This window comes from Euleptes europaea, chromosome 1 (genome assembly GCF_029931775.1).
Source record: "Euleptes europaea isolate rEulEur1 chromosome 1, rEulEur1.hap1, whole genome shotgun sequence".
NCBI lineage: Eukaryota > Metazoa > Chordata > Lepidosauria > Squamata > Sphaerodactylidae > Euleptes > Euleptes europaea.
In genome coordinates, this window is record NC_079312.1 from 79768411 (window position 1) to 79788828 (window position 20418).

Consider the following 20418-nt stretch of genomic DNA (forward strand, 5'->3'; position numbering starts at 1 on the left):
ACCCCACGTATTTGGACACTCTGTCTTCTGTACTTTGGAAGATGCTGTGGCGTTTCCTGAAAAATGCCGGCCAAATATTGTATTACAAGAGTGACATAAATACCACTTTGCAAGGTTCTGCTGGGCAGAAGTGGGACCTGGTAGGACATATAGGCCTGAGGAGCTATTATGTCCCAGAATGCAATGCCCACTCTTGAAATACAGCTTTGCATCTTGGGAAGTAGTTTCCCCAGTGCCAAACTTGTTGAGATACAATATGCAAAACTGCCTAAAATCTGTGCTTTCCCCCCCCCCTTTTCTTTTTTTGCTGCATGCTGGAGACAGCAATCCCTGGGCTTTCTGTGTATTGCAGGAGTAGTTCCCTGACAGGCCACATTCATTAGTTTTTTAAAAATCCATTAAAGATCACATAATGATGGCAATGTCCTGATGATCTAAGATGCAAGAGAATTAGAAGTTTGAAGTCCAGTAACAAGAAAGATGCTGGTTTTCCTTATGTGCGATGGGCACACACAAGGAATTGCTTTATAGGTCATCAGACTGTGGTCCAGCTGGTTGGTGGGGTGGCTGAAAACCACCACTACAGGAACCCTCAGCCAGACAGTCTTTCGTAGCCCAGTTGCCTGAAGACCAAAACAGACAAGACAGCCATGGGTAAAAACACTTTCCATAAATGCCCTATCAGGTAGAGACACGCTTACAGTGTGAATTGGTCCACTTTTCTTTAGAAGTAGCAAGCATGCCTTTGTTGCTTTGCCCAGTCCACAGATAGTTGATTCTAACTTTACAAAATAAATGGACTGATACGTCAAGTATGCTCCTGCATTGATGGAACATGCGACGTTACCAGCAAGTGCTTTATCCATGGCTATCTCGCATCTGTTTCAACCCAGAGATTCCTTGATCTGAAGAACTGCATCGGAGCTCTCATACGTGCATCTGATTGCCAACCGACCTGGAGAAAAATGTCTTGTCCCTTTAACAGAAGCTTAATGTGTGGAAATCGGCAGCAGAAGCTTTTCATAGCATGGAGGTAATTAACATCACCAGGTTTGTTAGTCTTTAAGGTGCTACTGGACTCTTGCTCTTTTCTACTGCTATTGACAGACTGACACGGCTACCCATCATGATCTATCAACTGGTAAAGAACATCCCACTAATAGTAAAGAGCCATTGTGGTATAGTGGTGGACTCTAATCTGGTGAACCGGGTTGGTTTTCCACTCCTCCACATGAAGCCAGCTGGGTGACCTTGGGCTAGTTACAGTTCTCTGAACTCTCTCAGCCCCACCTACCTCACAAGGTGCCTGTTGTGTGTGTGGGGGGGGGGGAGAGGATTGTAAGCCACTTTGAGACTCCTTAAAGGTAGAGAAAAGATAGGGTTTAAAAACCAACTCTTCTTCTCCTTTCTTCTTCTCCTCCTCCTCCTCCTCCTCCTCTGTTAAAAGAACAGGACATTTTTTCTCCAGTCAGTTGGCAACCCAAACCATTGAAGTATTGCCACCTGGTGTATTTTATATCCTATAAGCACAATGTGAATCCCTCAAAACGTTAAGTCTTAAATTTCAGGTTCACGGTTTACACTATTCCTGGCACTGTGTCATTAAGGCGTCAATCATGTGCACACTTATCAAGGAGTCCCATGGAAGTTTGTGGGAATTACTTCTGAGTAAACATTCTTAGGCTTGCGTTACCAGTTTACCCTCTCCTTAGAAACTGAATCCTCTGGCTTTCGTTTCAACTGCAGGACATGCAACCAAAGGACAAGCTCTGCATAATGTTACTGCCTCCTTTACAAAATAAATGTGCCCATCTTTAAGTCAATATGGTCTTTATTGTTACAGATAATTTGATGGGGCAGTTTAGCTTTGCAGAAGAATATCGGCAAACCCCCCTGGAAGCCAGCCTAAAAGACACAACCCAGGTTTCTTTCCCACAATTTTATTCTTAAAAATTGGTATTTACACTAGCTTTGCTCTCCTTCCCACCTAGCTCCTGAGTTGTGTCTCAGGAGCAACATGGGTCGAATGCAGTTGGATGCAGCACTCACATAACTGTATACATATTTATAAGCTGCAGTCTTATCCTTCCCTGACAGCCGTTCAGAAGCCTGCTGCTGGCTGCTTGTACATGCAGTTGCCAATCTGGAACCTATTAAAGCCTTTCTTTGCTTTAGCAGCCTCTGACAAGGCCAGCGCTGTGGGGGGCACTTTAAGACTTGGGCAGTGAGTCAGGGGACGACGGATGGCATTCAACGCGAGGGGAGTCAGCACCTTTTTCGTGTTATCACAAAAGCTCTCATCTAGCCTGAGAAGAGACTGGATAAGCAGCAGGCTTGGTGATAAAGGCACAGTTGCATGGCAGTAGATGAGACCAGAAGGTGGTGACGTGTACCCCCTCGGCTCAAGACAGGCTCATCCGGCAACAGGTTCTTTTCCTGAAGATTAATTGGTGTCCTGGCGGTTTTCTGCCTTGGGTCTGGAGTGGGTTACAGCCACCATGGCCAGGTCACAGCCTGGGGATCCTGTGCATAGCTTGACCTGCTCCATGCAGGGGCCCAGCTGCAGCACCTCCTGGCCCCTTGGATAGCCAGGTGACCTGCAGCAGATTCCAGGTGATGTTATTCACCTCCGTGCCGTTAAAAGCATCAACTGCTTATTTCCACACATTTGGCCTCTATTAAAAGGACAAGATATTTGTCCCCCTGACGACTTCAAGGTCATGTTGGCTTCTTAAGAACAGCTTCGAATCTGAAGCACCGTGAGGCCAAAGAGTTTTCCTTAATCCTGGTGGCACTGTCTTGGATTCCAGGCCAAGGTGCTGCTGCCACCAGACAGTCGACTTGCCTGAGAAACTCAGATCATTTGGAGGTATCCCTTTTGTGTGGGAGAGCGTGGCTCACCGGGGGCTCTGGCTTGTGTGCATGTGAGCGCGTGTGCCTTTGCCCTCTTTGCGGTTGATGCGATTTTTTTCTCCCAGAGAGCAAAGAGATTTGTTGCCATCCAAAACATGGCTAATTTTTATGTTCCTGTTTTTTTCCAGGAGGGGTGGGCTGGGGTATTTTATTCATATGTGTTGGAATACAGGGCCTTTTAAAAAGTTATCTCTTAATGCTGTTGTGTTTACTCTGAATCAAGTTCTTGTTTCTCTGAAAGTGTCTTGATGCTGTTTCCTTTTTCTGCTTCCCCCTCCACCGCCACTCCTTTCTTTCCTTCATGCATTGGGATTTTGTGGCTTTCCCCCTAAACAATGGAATTTGGGAAGGGATGGTTGGAATAGCCCTACTGGCACAGTATACAAGAAGAAGGGGGACATGAGTAAAACCACGGCTCTTGATTTAGAAAGACTTTTTTCCTCCAGCATGCCTGCATTGGATACATTTCAAGGTCTCTCCCAGCTAAAAAAAATCATGTCAAAACATGCCCCTTTTTGTAGATTTTGGAGCACTACGGCTGCTGACCTTTTTCTGCCTGGGTTCCTCCACCTTTAACAGACTCATTAAATTCAGCAGAATAAGCCTTTTTCCCCATCATGCACCTGTTGAATTTCCTCCTTTTGTGCTGACCAGTTCTGAATGTAGAATGCAGTCCTTTATGCAGGGATGGACCAGGTATATTCCAAACAGGGCAGGTTTTCTGTCTCTTTAAGAACTCTGAAGGACGGCAGCATTCAGTAGTGCCTCCCCAACTTTCACTGTAACACTGTGAGGGATCAGCTAAACCTGAAGTCTATCTGTCAGCCTCAGAGCTCTCTTAAAGAGACAGAAACCTTGTTCCTTTGGTAATATTATATTGCTAAGTAAGGGAAGGAAGACAGCATGACTTTGCTCTGCAATGTTACTTGGCTGGTGCCAGCGAGAATAAGTGACACCATCACTCTGAGGGGTTTCAGAAGCAGCTGGTTGAGGTGCAGAATTTCTCTGGGTTTTAAAAGCTTTCTTCCCCAGACCAGTGATGGATAGTCAGCACACAGGCTATGCATTCTGCTCTTATGATACAAATTGGCCAGTGAAAAAGCTACTGAGAAAGTTCTGATTGACGGGTGGTGGGCAGCTTTTCCTTCCAATGCCATCCCATTCAGCCGGGAAGGTCTTTGCCTTAAAGCTGGATTGCCTCTGGTCAGCACAGGGTAGCAGCATCATGTTCAGATCTTGGCAAGGGGACTTTTCTCTGCAAACTCCACACACTTGGCCTTTTAAAACACTGGTGCGTACCAATACAGATAGAAAGGTATGTGCCCATTTGCTGTCCAACAGACAACACAGTGTGTGATCTGTTCTCAGTGAGAAAGTGCAGCCTCTACCTCCACCAGATTACAGTAGATAAAAGATCTGGGCTCTCAGTAGCCTGCGCCTGAGGTATTTAGTTGTCAGTTGCTGCAAGTGGTAATGCTGATTTCATTACAAGGCACTTCCACAACCCCAGTTGCAGTGGGAAAATAACTGATTGGAAACAGTCAGGTCATCAGCAAAAACTCTGCTTCTCTGTGCATATATCTGACACTAGTAACCCCTGCCACAGGTTACCCAGTATTATTATCTTTTGAGAATAGGTAGATACGTATGGGAGGATCTGTTACAGCCAACGGAATGCTTGGGTTCTAGCAGCACCCAGCGCTCACAAGTGGAGTCCAGATGCCTTTTGGGTCTGATGTGACACAAGTCTGTACCCCAACCCTGGATTTCTGGCACCAGCATTTTCACTGGGACCTGCAGCTTCTGGATTTATGCTACAAGGGGCATGCAGAGAAGTGTGTAAGCGGTTAGTTGTGAAGAGGTGTCCCACTTGATTAGCGTCAAGTGCATAGAGCTCTGTACCTAAATCCTCAGTGGCGGACAACATCTCTCCAGTGTATGGTGTTGAGGATACAGCAACTGTGTGCCCCTCTCCCTGATGCCTTCCTTTTCCTGACCCACAGAATTGCTGAGGGCCCTTCCCATTCCTTCGTCCTGCCTAGTGTGCTGTTCTCAGTATGGTGTTCCCGTGCCACATGGATCTATAATACCAAGCAATGATGAGCTGTTCACAGTAACTTTGCCTTTGGTTTCTTTTTTTCCTCTTCTCTGTTTCTTTAGGGTACAATCTTGTAAACTTAGCTGTTGGATAATAAAATCTCCAGGGGAAAAATGCTGCCCAAGAGGGCTTCCTTCCTTTGTATTCATTCAAGGGCTTGGGAAGAGAGTGTTGGCAATTTTCATTACTTGGGATGAAATCAGCTCAGGATGGGGATGGTGTTCTGCCAGGCATCATGGGTGAGCTTCCAGAAACCTATATTCGGGTGGATTTGAAGAAAGACTGAGTTCAATGGCCCTGTTCTGGTTGGGATTGCTAGATCTTCCATGAGGAACGTTGTCTGAGGTTTGATCCTACAGAACTGGAGCAGCTGTGTAATGCCAGGCCCATAAGACATACTACGCTGCAGAATTATTTCGCAGGCATGATGTGGACCTGGTATGCGTGATGAGACCCGAGTGAGAGAGGGCAAAGTGGCAGCTCTCAAAGAGCTCGCTCTCCTGGGTTGTACGGTCCTCCATCAGTAGCAGACAAATGGCTGGTGGGGAGGAGTGGCAGTGCTCATCCAGGAGGCTTTCTCCTTCAAGGCAATCCCTACCCTGGAGATTTCTGGCATTGACTGTATGAGTCTGGTGTTGGATGTTGAGGAGAGTGTGGCTATCTTGCTGGTGTACCGACCGCCTAGCACACCAGCAGATACCCTGTCGAGCCTACTAGAGGTAGTGTCAAATTGGGCCTTGAGGAACCCCAGATTGGTGGGTTTGGGGGATTTTATGTCCATGCTGATGCCATTTCTTCTTCGGCTTCAGACCTGGTGTTGTCCATGGCAGCACAAGGACTCTCCCAGGCTGTATCTGGTCCCACACATCAAGCAGGCCACGTGCCAGATTTGATCTTTGTTATGAGTATGGATATGGGTCTGATCTCTATGGATAAAGTGCTATGGCCCTGAAGGCCCACTTGGGTTTTCCACGGCCCTCTCCCCTAGGCGGTGAGCAGATTTATGCTTGCCTGTGGAAACTCAAAGATCCAGTCAGTTTCCAGAAAACTCTGCGGGATCCATTAAATGCACTGACTGATGACTGGCACCAACGTCTTTCAGAAGCCATCGACGAAATTGCTCCCCGATGTCCTGTTCACCCCTGTTCTCAATTAGCCCCTTGGTATACCATGGGGCTAAGAGAAAAAACAGGAACTTAGATGACTAGAGCGAGCTTGGTGGCACACTCACAACAAAGCTACAAGGACATCTTATAGAATGACTCTGATACCCTATGAGATAGCGGTGAAGGCCATTTAAAAAAGCTTACTATAAATCCTCGGTTGCATCCACTAGCTCTCGCCCAGCTCAACTATTTAAGGTAATTAGGTCTCTCACATCCCTCTCAGGGGACTTTCAAAATATTAGCAATCAGGCTATTAGCTGTGAGGCTTTTGAGAGCTATTTTGCAGAGAAAGTCTTGTCACTCTGCTGCGACCTCCCTGCCCATTTTGATACAGTAAGTGAGCTAGAGGCCCCTTGGCCATCTTCTGGTCCCGTTTTAGACCAATTCAGTTGATTCTCACAGACCAGTGTAGACAGGATACTGGCTGCTGTAAAACCAACAGCAGGCAGTGGACCAGCTCCAGGCTTTCTTGGAGAACACATCAGCTCTGGGTCCATTTCAATTTGGCTTCCAGCCTGGCCATGGGATGGAGACTGTGCTGGTTGCCCTCACAGTCAGTCTCCATAGCTGGATTGGTGCGGGTCAGTGCTGCTGTTATTACTCAGTCTCTAAGCAGCATTTGACATGGCCGATCATGATCTTTTGTCCCACCGCCTTGCCGAAACAAGTGCGGGGGACAGTCCCTCAATGGCTGATCTCATTTCTCCAGGTTTGGGGACAGAGGGTGTCACTAAGGGAGAGGGTTTCAACACAATATCCTTTGGTTTGTGGAGTCCCTCAAGGGGCCATCCTCTCCCCAATGTTTTTCAACATCCATATGCAACCCCTTGCACAGCTAGTGTAGAGCTTCAGCTTGGGGTGTCATCAATATGGTGATGACACCCAGCTGTATCTGTTGAGGGATGGATGGCAGGGCACCGTCCCAGATACTCTTACCGGGTGCCTGGAGGCTGTGGTGAAATGGTTACAGCAGAGTTGTCTGAAATTTAATTCATCAAAGATGAAGGACCTTTGGCTGGGCCAGGGTGGCCCAGGGCAGGGAAGTCAGCTCCTAATTTTTGACAGGGTTCAACTCATACCAGCTTCTCCTGTCAGGAGTCTAGGGGTGATCCTGGATTCCTCCCTCTCCTTGTTCAATCACTAATACTGCCAGGATGGTATTTTTCCACCTTCGCCAAGTCCGGCATCTGGCTCCTTACCTGTCCCACCCTGATCTAGCCACAGTGATCCATGCAATGGTCACCTCCAGATTAGACTACTGTAACTCACTTTAAGTGGGGCTACCCTTGCAGTTGCTCCAGAAATTGCAACTGGTCCAGAACACGGCAGTGGTCCTTACAGGGACCCCTTGGAGAACACATATCCAACCAGTTCCCTGGCAGCTGCACTGACTCCAGAATCAGGTTCAAGGTTTTGATATCTATATATCTAATTCCCAAGTGTGGCCTTCATTGGCAGATACCTAAATCCTTAGATTGGGGGCACACTTATGTCAAACACATGTTTTTACAGACTTGGAGGACCCCCTAGGTCTGCAGAAAAATCTGACATTAAGAAAACATTGGGGGGGGTTGAATTCCCCCTCCCAAATAAAAGGCTCTTTACCCTTTCAAAAGGGTAGCTGCTGCAGGGATCTGCTCTGGGCCCAGATGCCTCGGTGGTGGATACCTCGAATGGCTCTGGGCTCAACTGTGGTGGCAGAGGCCTGAAGCCGCTCTGGGCCCAGCCGCAGCAGATGCCTGGAGTGGCTCTGGACCTTGCTGCTACCACTGCGGACGCCCAGAGCGGCTCTGGGCCCGGTTGCACCAGCAGAAGACACCTGGCGTGGCTCTGGGCCCAGTTGCTGTTACAGCAGATGCCTGGAGCCGCTCTGGCAGACACTGTGAGGAGTTATGGGCCTGCTCGCAGCAGCACCGGGCTTAAGGTAAGTAGTAAGGGTCTGAAGCTGCGATGGGGATGGGATCCCCCCACAAGTCTCACGGGCCTCCCGCTTGTTGACCTTTAAAGCTCTGACCAGTCTGGGACCGTCGTACTTCTGGGACCGCCTCTCCTGCTACTCCCTCCAAAGAGCATTATGCTCAGCTGATGACAACCTCCTGGTGACCCCTGGCACAAGAAATATCCAGCTGTCCTCGACCAGGGCCAGAGCTTTTTTGGGCCTGCCCCAGCCTGGTGGAACTCATTGTTGAATGAGAACTGGGCCTTGGGGGACCTGGCTCGGTTCTGCAGGGCCTGTAAGACAGAGATGTTCTGCCGGGCCTGTGGTTGAGGGCAGCGACAGTTTTGCAGCCGCTGGCTTTCCGCTCCCTATCTGGCATAATCTAGCCATAATATTTGTTAGGGCACCATTTTAATTAATTTTAATTTTAAAGTTTTTATGCTAACATAAATATATGATTAATACTAGCACGCGGGGTCATCTGCTGAAGCTGGAGGGTGAGAGATTCAAAACAGATAAAAGGAAATATTTTTTCACACAACGCATAGTTAAATTGTGGAACTCCCTGCCCCAGGATGTGGTGATGGCTGCCAGCTTGGAGGGCTTTAAGAGGGGAGTGGACATATTCATGGAGGAAAGGGGTATTCATGGCTACTAGTAAAAATGGACACCAGTCATGATGCATACCTATTCTCTCCAGGATCAGAGGAGCATGCTTATTATATTAGGTGCTGTGGTACACTGGCAGGATGGTGCTGCTGCAGTTGTTTTGTTTTGGGACTTCCTAGAAGCACCTGGTTTGGCCACTGTGTGAACAGACTGCTGGACTTGATGGACCTTGGTCTGATCCAGCATAGCCTTTCTTATGTTCTTATGATAGTTTTAATGTACAAATTGTGGTATTGTGTCGGTTGTTAACCGCTCTGAGCCCAGCTTGTACCGGGAAAGGGCGGGGTAAAAACCTATTATTTATATTATTATTATTTATAGAAATCAAGTGCCAGGAGGCCCAAAGCTCTTTTCAGATATTCTAGCTCTAAATGCTAAAATGAACTTCTTTGGAATTTCCAAGAGATGCTTATGATCTGCCTTTACAACTCTGAAGACGGAGACTCCATACTTTTCTTGAGCTTACATTTTAGCAATTATTCTTAATGTTACCACATGGTTCCTCCTGCTAATATGTAAGCAAAATCAGCTTTGCTGGACCCTTGCCCCAACTTCTTTCTGTTTATGCTTCAGAGACTAAAAGCCAAACTTTTGCATTCCCTCTTATTTTTCATGACAGCATTGTAGGTGTCTAAAAAAATACTACATCCCACAGTTTTGTCTTTGTAATTTTTATGGATGGCAAGGATAACTTATATTCTACCTACATTTAAATTCATTTTAGGATAGGTGAACTCTTGTGGCTTCTCACGAGTCAGAAAATAGTTACAGAGTGTTCCCTGAGTGAAAAAGAATGACTTATACCAATTTAAATCTGCAGGGTAGATGGCATGCTTAGAATTCCCAACTAACTGCTTGAAATCCAGGGTCTTTCTCTCCAAATGCACTCTTATGCAATGGAACTTATTTGGACTTAGTTCGGAGTCTAATATACATAGGGTCGGAATATCACTTTATTTTGAAGAAATACTACTGTGCCTCACTTCTGCCAGTCTGGATTTAAACTCAAAAGCCCATCCGCCTTTCCCAGCCCTACCAATCACTGCTCAGTATTAAATTGGAGAAAGGAATGGAGCAATGAAGGGGACATTTTAATAGAAGCTGTAGAAATCGGGCCTTTTGGAAATGTCTTTGTTTGATAAATGTGTACACCCTGCTTTTCAGCTGGATTGACTCCGCAAGTGGCTTACAGTTCAAGTCTATTACGCTTTTAAAATTAAAACCTGTTGCTAAGATTCACATTTTTTTTGTTGTTTTACACAATGAAAGACGCTTTACCAAATGTTTAAGCACCTGCTGGGACCTGGCAAGACACTACTGAGAAACTTCCTGAGGAGTCTGATGCAGAGGTAACGCCAGTTGAAGCCCAGTCAGTGGGCTCAGAGTGCAATAAGTGCATTTTAAGACTGCTGGTTGAGCCGGTTCACTCTCTCCCCCATCTTCCAAATGTTACTGCCTTGGTTATGAACATAAGAAAGGCCCTGCTGGATAAGACCAAGGCCCATCAAGTCCAGCAGTCTGTTCACACAATGGCCAACCAGGTGCCTCTAGGAAGCCCAAAAACAAGAGGACTGCAGCAGCAGCATTGTCCTGCCTGTGTTCCACAGCACCCAAGATAATAGGCATTTTGGACTAGTATCCATTTTGACTAGTAGCCATGGATAGCCCTTTCCTCCATGAATATGTCCACTCCCCTCTTAAAGCCTTCCAAGTTGGCAGCCATCACCACATTTCTGGGGCAGGGAGTTCCACAATTTAATTATGCATTGATTTGCAGTAATCGCTTCTTTTATGAATCACTGTGTACAGGGGGAACCTAATGTGCACTACTATGTGCACACATGGTGACTTAATGGGGCATAGAGGGGGCTGCCCTGGGCAGAGGGTATTACCTGTCAATGGTGGCAGGAAGTGGGACCAGGCTATATGAGCAGGTTCTGTGCCCAGCAACTGGAAGCTTTGTTCTGAATCCTCATTGCCTGTCCCATCTCATGGGGAGTAAACTTTTGGGAAGGGAGCTTTTGTATCCTGCCTTTTAAACCACGTAAAGAAATTGCTGCCACTGCTTAGGTTGGGAAGCATTTGTAACCTTTAACTTCTTGTTCCAATATGATCTTTCGTTCTAGCTTGAGTCAGACACAGGCCCAGGATAGAATTAATGCAGGCAATTATAAGCTATGAGCAAAGAAGCATTCCGCATGCCTTTGTTATTGCACATTGAAGCCGTGGGTACAGCTTCAGTTGAAGTAGTTGGTTACTGCACAGGTTCTTTTCTCCCCTGCTAGGGCTGAAGGATGGGTTACGTCATAGATCTGTAGTGTCCAAGGCAGGGTTGTCAAAACTGAAACACTCCTGACTGGGGAGTCCCGGTTGCTGTGTCTTGTCATCTAAATCATGGATGCGGCTTTCCAGTGCAGCTTTCAAAGGCTCCTCCCAGCCATTTTCTCTCAGTCGAGGATCTGCTCTGCCCAGCTAGGAAAAGAGAGGTAATATTTAGATGATTATGCCTCTATTTAGTAACATTGCATGTCATTATACCCTTCTGGATGGTCTCGCCAAAAGCCATGATATGGAGGGGGGGGTCACTGCTGTATTATCTGGTCCTACCCACACACATACCAGCAGAATCTGAATCTCGACATGCAGGAGCAAAAGGGTAGGTCTAGTTGGAGAGTTCAGTAGGGGAGTGGGAGAAGGAGACTAGTGTGATGGTTTAATTTGTACATCCTGTTCCCCATGCCAGTTTGTCATGGAGTTCAAAGGCTAAATTTCTCAGCCTCCATGCAGCTAGCCTTTTTCAGGTCAATGGATTAATGTGGGTTTTTCCAAGCCGTTGGTTGGAAGAGATCACTTTGTTACCTTGGCAGAAAGCTAAGGACGATGCAGGAGACCTTTGCTGAGTAGTGCAGAGGCTACTTGCTGTGGGTGTACACGATGGTTTGGGATGTCTCTTACTGTACCCCCTTACAGTGGATTGGGGAGGCCCTGTGGGGTCTGACAACAGATATGCTACAAGGTCAGACACCCTAGTGAGAGCATGGGAGATATTTGAGAGTGTGCACGTAGCCCACTTCCTGTGAAGCATCTGTACTTATTTGACCTGGACTTGTATCATGACAAGGGATACTGAAGATATGTCCTTGGGGGCATCTTTACTAGGACGTACTGCCGAGTAGTACTCGATGTAACAAGCTAAAGGCACTCTGATAGGAAAAGAGACGGAAGAGAGGTCCTGACTGTCAGATACAAAAGACAGGGCAGCAGGTAACATACCCTTCCCCTTCTTAATTTTACTGAGAATCTTGGGGAATGCCTACCTTGGACTACCAGCTGCCAACAGCTACCGGAGCAGATTTCAATCCATTAACCCATTGTATCAATTAAGATTAGAGTTGAGTCCCCTAATTGTTCAGCAGTGTTGTAGAGGAACCATGATGCAGCTATTGGTGCTGCATTCCTCCATAGGACTACCCAGATTAAACCCCACCCCCTTCTTAACCTTATTCATGGGAGGGGATAAGAGCTACACAAAAACAGAGCTTCAGCATACTTATGCATCCTATATTATTTGCATGTACAGTTCATGTGACCAAATTATTCCCTTTGATTCTCCCACAAGTAACACAACTGGAAACTTGAATCCATGGGAATCTTGGTTTTCTCTAATGAATTCATGTTAATAGCATGGCTGTCCTCAGTGGTGTCCCATTTACATTTCTTTCCTGATTCCTTCCACAGCAGGGAATCTCATGGCCTCAAGACACCCAAATTCCCATCAAGAAAAGTACACCCTCCCTCTCAATTTTTAGGCACAGAAATGTCTATTCACAGGTTTGTAGGTCCTGATCAATTACTACTACTGCTACACTGCCACTATTAAATGGCAGGAATATATGTAGGTCAGGAGAATGGAACAATGCCAAGTTAAGGTGTGCTCACCTTTATAGGAGTGGCTGAACTGTTCAATGGAGCATCAACTGTGTTCTCATCTAGCGAGTTCAGGCTGTAAAAAAAGAAAGCAGCTTGAATGATCCCCAAGAGCATGAAATGCAGATCCCAGCAGCTTTGGGGGCTTTGAAACAAGGCATTTGGAAGGAAACTAGTTCAGCTTAGTGATAATTCTGAAGAGGAGCTCAGAAAGTAAGATTTATAGAAATACCTGACTGCATCATAACTGGTGGTGTCCTCAAAGTCAAGGTGTGCAGAGGGGTCCAAGGAGAAACCAAGCACAGGGTTAGCCCTATGGAGAATGGCCCACAGGTGAGTATCTTAACAGCTGCAGATTCAGACCATATCATGCAATCAAACAGCCAGCACATAAAACCACAGCATAACATCTGACAAACAACTACCACTTACAATAAGCGCAATAGGCGTATATACAAGTCATTGTTGATTACAACTGAATCAAAGGCAACTCAGCACAGCAACAGCTTTCTGGTGCACAAGATGTATCACCTTCAGCCAAGGCAAGCAGCAACTTCCACTTTTAATTTTCCCCAACCTGCTTTGTACAGGAGGGCTAGAAACTACAAGGAAACCGATTCAATGATGCTTCACTAGAGCTGGCTAAATGGCCTTTTTGCCTGGTCTGTTTCTTCTGGATCTGCTGCACTCTAACTGCACAGTATTTGCAGTCAAATTCTCAAACACTATGCACCCAAGAAATTCCAGGAGTACCTTGTGTGATCAATTATGCATCCCCAGCAAAAATGCAGAGCTTCTGAACCACACATGAGTCCCTCCCCCATGAAAACGCTTCTTTGTAATTGGCTGTGGTATATATTTTTTAAATACATCACTAGCCCCACCAGCCCTGCAGTGGGATTCTTTCATTTGATCTGAACTGAGTGGCCGCCAAAGCAGAGAAGGGTTCAGACAACCTCACCCCATCCCCGACCAATTTGTTTCTGCATAACTGAGCGCAGGGGTCATAATATTAAAAGGCTTGCACAATCATTTGTGACATTCATCATTCCATTGGTAGTCTTGCACTCGCAAAAAAAAAGGCTTTCATGCCTATAAGAGGACGCATATAAGGGGAGGTCAGCAAATCATCCTGGCTCTGGTTCACCCTGTGAAACTGACCGAATAAGCAGCCTCATGGGATTCCGGCCTTATTCTGTAGCTAGTGCACTCAATAATGGCTTCAAGGGGAGGGGTTGGATAATTGGGACAGACACATGGGAGAGAGAAGTGAGAATGGGCGTGGGAAGAAAAACCCAAAGTAACAAGTATGCACGGGACCAGCTTTCAATTCGGGATCAAGGCAGACTTTAAACTCGGGGTAAAACAGTATCCTGAAAATGTGGGGAAAATGCAAGGGGAGAGCAAGGCAACTTCTGAAGGTTGGAAAATACATGCATAATTAAAACAAAGCCGCAAAGTAGTCAGGGGGTGACCACGATGGGAACAACCCATGCACAAAAGGCTATTGTCTACTTGCCCCTTGGGCATCAGAACATGTTCCCCCCACCCCGGCATCTCAGATTCCAGTCACATCAACCCTTCACCAGATTTGTCTGAAGACACTAGGTGTATTTTCATGCATCACAAATTCAACTCAGCACCTTGTAATATGTTGGCGTGCCCGTGGACAAACTGGCTACCAGGAGCCGACACTTTTTCCAGATTTTGCTTCTCCGGAGCTCAGTGCAAGTTGCATCCTATTAAGACTGGAATTATGTCCATTGTTCAGCCTGCTAAGCCTTTCTTCCCCTCCTTGCCCCACCATGCATACCCTTCTGTGTTGTATTTGTTGGTCCCAGGAATAGCAGGTCCCTGCTGCACTGCACTTGCTGAGAAATTTGACGCCACCTTAAGGGCTTTCAGGGCCTTCAGCTTCCTCACGTAACTACAAAAAAAAGAAAGAGGCAAGAAAGAGAATGATGGGGCGCGGCACAGGGGGAAACGCTGTCCTGTGAGAACGCGCCACCTAGTCAGAAGCCCATGGAATGGAGTCCTTCATTGCAGAAAGGTGGCTCCACAGGATGGGTGCAAGCACAGTAGTTTTAAAGGCGCAAATTCCAGCTGGGTAGCTGTATTGCTCTGTTACAGTAGAAACACGTTTATTGAGGCATCAGTGTTGGTGGACTTCAAAATGAAGTGGGCTCTGGTGTACAAAGACGCCATAATTTTGATTCGTCTTGAAGGTGGCACAAGCATCCTTTTTGTGTTTAAAGAAGCCACTTGATGCCATGCAACAGAACACAAAGGCTAGGGAACTTACAGCCAAGAGCAGAAACTGCATTGGACTGAGTGGGAGGGGCTGTAGCTCAGTTTGTAGAGCATCTGCTTGGCATGCAGAAGGTCCCAGGTTCAATCCCCGGCACCTCCACTTAAAGGGACTAGGCAAGTAGGTGATGTGAAAGATCTCCGCCTGAGACTCTGGAGAGCCACTGCCGGTCTGAGTAGACAATACTGACTTTGATGGACCAAGGGTGTGATTCAGTATAAGGCAGCTTCATGTGCTCATGTGTTAAATGAATTCATTCATGGGAGATGTGGATGCCACTGTAAGTTTGGGTAGACACTGGGTAGGAACTTTTTGTACCTTTTCCTGATGCTCATCAAAGTTGTGATCATGATGAGGATGATAAGCAACACGGCCACAGACAGGCTTGCAATGATAATGAACAGCTCCTTCTCCTTGTCGAGCTCTGCCACATCCCCAGGGCCCTGGGATATATACAACTGTGTCAATCTACTGGTTCAGCAAGTACCCATGTCTACGTTATGCCACAGGCTTAGCTCAGTTATATACATCCACTCTCACTTATGCCACTCCCAGATGCAGCACAAAATTATTTCTAAGATGCCTTTTAGGCACAATGTCAATTTCTACACAAGCACTGGCTTCATCTGAGAATGGCCCTCCCTTAACCATTTCTCTTGTTCAGCCTAAAACATACCCACCCCAATAGACTCTCCTGTGTGAGCCCTGGAAGCTGATTCCAGAGATTCCCCAGAGCTACTGCTCTGTGTTTAGGAACATCAGCAGGGCTCAGCTGTTTACTTACAATGATTGACAGGCCAAAGCTGAGCAGCTGCGACAGGGCATCAGGGTTGCTCTGGATGAGCCTGCAGAGTAGACAGTTTGGAGATTATCTGGGAGTACCTCCCACCAGCTCCTCTGAGCCTTTTCCTGCCTTGCCATACAACACTCTGCCCAGGCCCTTCTCTGACTCTACCACCTGGTTCTGATTCCCCCCTCCCCAACTACTGCCTTGCTGCTCCCTGGACTCACAGACACATCCTAGACTTTACCTGGGTCCCTTCCTGCCCATCAACCCCCGTAGTGTGCTCTCACTCACATGAGGACAGTTTCATACATCAGAGCTGTGCCATTGCTGTAGACAAAGTAGGCCTCCATCATTATCTTCCCGTTAGCCCTACAGGATATAAGATAATGACGTATGAGACAGACATGCTGAGGGCATCAGGATTCGCATCTTCCCAGGCCCTTTGGAGACTGAGAAGCCAACAACCAGCAATAACGACCATCCAGCTGGTGACCGTTCTCTGCAGACACAGCCAAGTCCTGACAAATCGGCATTACAGAAAAAGCGATGTGATTGTTTCAATGGCTTGTTTTCAGTAGTGATAAATGATGGTGTGTTTATGAGCTTTACGCTCTGCTAATAACAATTTGCTGGTGGTCCCGGGTCCGAAGAATGGCTTTTTCGGCCCTGGCCTGGTGGAATAGTCTTCCTGGTGACATCAGGGCCCTGCGGGACCTCAGGGAGTTCTGCAAGGCCTGTCAAATGGAACTATTCCACCAGGTCTATAACTGAGGACAGCCGCAAGTTCATCCATCATTACTGGTCTCCCCACCCTTCCCCCCCCCCCAACTCCTGACATCGGTGGGGGGTTGATCTACCGAAACCCGGTTACATAGTGGCATCTGGGGAAATTTTAAGGCCATTTGTTCAAAGTTATATTATAATATTTTATTGTTGTGTTAATGTTTTATTGTTGACGGAAGTTTTAATATATTTTTACGGTTGTAACCCGCCCTGAGCCTGGCTTGCTGGGAATGAGGGCGGGCTATAAATTTGAAATAAATAAATGATTGTATCATTCGTGTTTACCTATAAGCTGCCTCAAGCAGGTATCTGGAGAGGCGGCGTATACATTTTCCAATAAATCTATAGTGACACCGTGCTTCACAAACATCAGCCTCATGCCAAATCGGCATTCGTACCCTCAGAAAGCTCACATCTCTTGAAATACTCTTAACAATCCCTCTTCATTATCACAATAATCCCTATACAGTTTTTTGGGATGGGGTCTGTACCATCTGTAGCAGCAACAGCCTTCACAGCTGCTTTGCTATACCCTCCTTGTCCTCACCCACCCGGTTTCCTGTCACTTCCCTCTGATCTAATCACCTGTCAGATTTGGAGGCTGATGAGTCCTCTAAAGATCTGATTGTCGCCACGTAAACCGTTGACTTGGTGGCTGCGGTCAGAGTCCTGGAAGCAGCATAGGAAAAGGAGACAAGCTGTCATCGGACCATGAGATAAATACTCCCACAACACCCACAATGTTAGCTCTCATCTTATTACACTCTTGTGTTATGTCCAGCACATCAAGAATCAACATTTCTCCTGATCTGAAGGTGGTGTTAGAGGAGATGTTGGGACATCAATATTGCAGAGTTTACAGAAAGGAACCAATCAAATGTGGGCAGCAATCTTTAGCAGCCAGCATTTAAAAACTAATACCATGTTCCAAGGAAGCAAGAGAGAGAGAGATTCTTAAAATATGCATTTAGTCATTTTTTAAAAATACTTCAATTACCTGTAATGGGTTGAGCTACAGCAGAAACCATTTATGCTCACAAATTTGGCTTCTTGAGAGATTTTGAGGCATACTCTGTTTGACATGAGCGACTGGTAGAGAATCTGCTAGGCATGCAGAAGCCCCCCCTCCCCAAATCAGTCCCCAGCATCTCTAGTTAAAAGGATCAGGTAGTATGAAAAATGTCTGTTTGAGACCCTGGATGGTGAGAGATCCTGGATCAGCATCTTCTGGAGGATTTTAAAAAACATTTTTAGATCAAAGTAATCGAACTGGAGGTGGGGGAAAGAGAGCTTAATTGGGTTGTGGAAACATTGCTAGAGTTTGTGTGTGTGTTCAATCCTTTCCCCACTGTGCAATTTTAGATTTAAACTGCCTCTGAACACTGCTCTGAACTCCACAAGTGAAAACTGACAGTTTCTAGGCAGAACATCCTGTATCTGAAGCATCCCTGAGAGATGCTTAGCCAGTAGTATTTGAGAACTTCCACCAAGACAGACCCTATAACTTCCCTGGCCACCACTTCCCTTTGATGAGTTTTTCTTAGTGAGAACAGACTGAAAAAGTTCTGCCATAGCCTATATCAGTCCCCCAGCAGTTGAAAAACCCATAAGCAGAACTGCATTTAGTCTAAATTAGAAAATAATGTACAATTCTGCAATTAGAAAGCCTAATACGTTGCCCAGAGTAATGTATGCAAAGAAACTCATTTTCATAATATGTTCTGATTGGAACATGCAAATTTTAATAGAATCTGGAATATTTCATCAGCAGACTGCAGTCTGTAGAGTCAGACTGCCCTATGTGACCGGAGGCTGGAGCCAAGGCCTCCTTTCACTATGATTCAGTAGTAGGGCTGCCAGGTCCCCCCTCTCCTCTGGCAGGAGGCTTTTGGGGCAGAGTTCAGGGGATCCCGCGCGAGCACTGATGCAGCTTGAGTGGTAAAAGGCCCCTTGCAATGCGTTTACACCTGGAAGAGGCCCCTCGCGAGGCGGCACTTCTGGTTGTAAATCGGAAGTGACGTGCAGCGCTGTTTACGCGCGCATGCACGTTTGCCCACCGACCCTCAGCTGGTCGGCGGGCAGAGGGGTGAATTACCGGGGGTTTGCCCACCACCACCGGGCACCTGGCAACCCTATTCAGTAGCCTGGCAACCCTATTCAGTAGCCATTTTGTCTACACTGTGAAATTTTCCCCAAAAGTTGTGCTTTTAACAAATGAATTCCCCTCACCACCACCACCCATTTCTGTATCAGACTTCAAACTCTACATATGAAATACACAAAATTATCCACTGGCAACCCAGCCAAGGTCTCCCACAGCCTAGCCTCTCCATGACCTTTGCTACTCGCCCTGCAAAAACATCGGTCTCCAGATTCATCCACTAGATAAGAAAAGAAGGATACCATACAGTTTGATTTGGTCTAAGTTGGCTTGAACTTCCTGCAAGGCCTGGTCAAACTGCAGCCCAACTCGGTAGCTCTTGGCTACAGTGAAGATCTGGAGAAAGAGAGAGACCATTCAACGGAAGTTCAATCCCAAAACAGATATTAACAGTATTAAAATAGAGCCTAATTTTTTTTCCCTAATGAACATATGACAGTTAAAAACAGTCATAAAAACACATAAAATCAGTGCATTACCATGGCAATTTGTTGCCAGGTCTATAATGGCCTTTGCTCACATTTTCAGGGCTGCCACAACATAAAGAGAAACATTATAGGTTACATGAAGACCAGTATCTGATAAAAAATAGGTTACTTTCCCCCCACAGTACAGGTTAAATTTAAGCAAGCTAGTATGGCATCAAGAAATTTGTGACTTGGTTCAAAACAAGAGTAATTCAACCTGAAAAGGGTTGCTTCCACATGGAGATGATTCCATGTATAGTTCTGGCTGTTGCTATGAACGTAGAGGAATTTGCAGTGGCAACAGAACATCCACACAGCAGTTTCCCCCATACTTTCCCTGTCTTAGCCCCCATTAGCCATCATTCCACCCCATACCACTAAAGGCTTTTTTTTAAAAAACCAGGAACTGCTAGACAGTAATGACATTAAGATGCTATAACAATCTGTGGCCATAATCGACTAATTCACAGATTTCATTTTTTAAAAAATAAGTCACTAGCCCTTTCCACTGCAGGGTGATAAGGTGAACGGTGCAGCCTACGTCTTTCCCCATGCTTTTTAAAAAGCCCTGATAGGCCCTCTGGTGTATATGTGCATGGCTGTGGAGGCTGGGACAAAAATGGCACCAATGTAGGCAGGACCTGCAAAAATGCGCTCCTTCCGATTCACATGGTGTCCAAAGGTGATCGTTCAAAAACAATTTAACAGATTGGAGCAAGGATTGGGAAAGATTGCAGCAAAGTGTGGGCGGGAGTAGGACAAATAGAGGAGGACATCATGTGGATGCTCCCCCAAAACAAAATTCCTGTAAGAAAAGCCAAGGTAGAGCAAAACATCAGTGTGGAAACAGCTCAAGAAATATCAGAGTTCTTAACAGTAAGTCATGTGTGATTGGTGTGCTGGGAGGAAGCTGGTTAAACAGGAAATCCACCTTACATCCAGTAATGTTGAAGAGCTCAGTGGAGGCATCCCATCATCTTTGGCTTCTACTTTCAGCTGGTATTGACCTTTCAATGAACTGTCAAGGTTGCTTGCAACTCTAGGAGAATAACAGAGGTGTTAGCAAGATGGGCAATGAAGACTGTGGATCCCCAGCTGATGTCCTGGCCTGCCTTCATCCCTTCTTGCAGAGCTGGCTATTATTACCTTGCTCCAAACCAGAGGGTGGTTTGCAAGGAGGCAAAAAACCAAATAAATAAT

At 46.3% G+C, this 20418-nt stretch overlaps 1 protein-coding gene across 1 annotated transcript in view; it reads right to left on the bottom strand.

Moving 5' to 3' along the window:
- Positions 1-11089: 11089 nt before the first annotated feature.
- CDHR2 (cadherin related family member 2) overlaps positions 11090-20418 on the bottom strand; it is a 38598-nt gene continuing 29269 nt past the window's right edge. The window contains exons 23-32 of the mRNA XM_056847473.1: positions 20155-20257; positions 18999-19087; positions 17176-17259; positions 16099-16176; positions 15805-15865; positions 15339-15463; positions 14526-14639; positions 12945-13025; positions 12725-12788; positions 11090-11257 (exon numbers count right to left, since the gene is read on the bottom strand). Of these exons, the coding sequence (XP_056703451.1) occupies positions 11090-11257; positions 12725-12788; positions 12945-13025; positions 14526-14639; positions 15339-15463; positions 15805-15865; positions 16099-16176; positions 17176-17259; positions 18999-19087; positions 20155-20257 (967 nt within the window). The remainder of the gene's footprint in view (positions 11258-12724; positions 12789-12944; positions 13026-14525; positions 14640-15338; positions 15464-15804; positions 15866-16098; positions 16177-17175; positions 17260-18998; positions 19088-20154; positions 20258-20418) is intronic.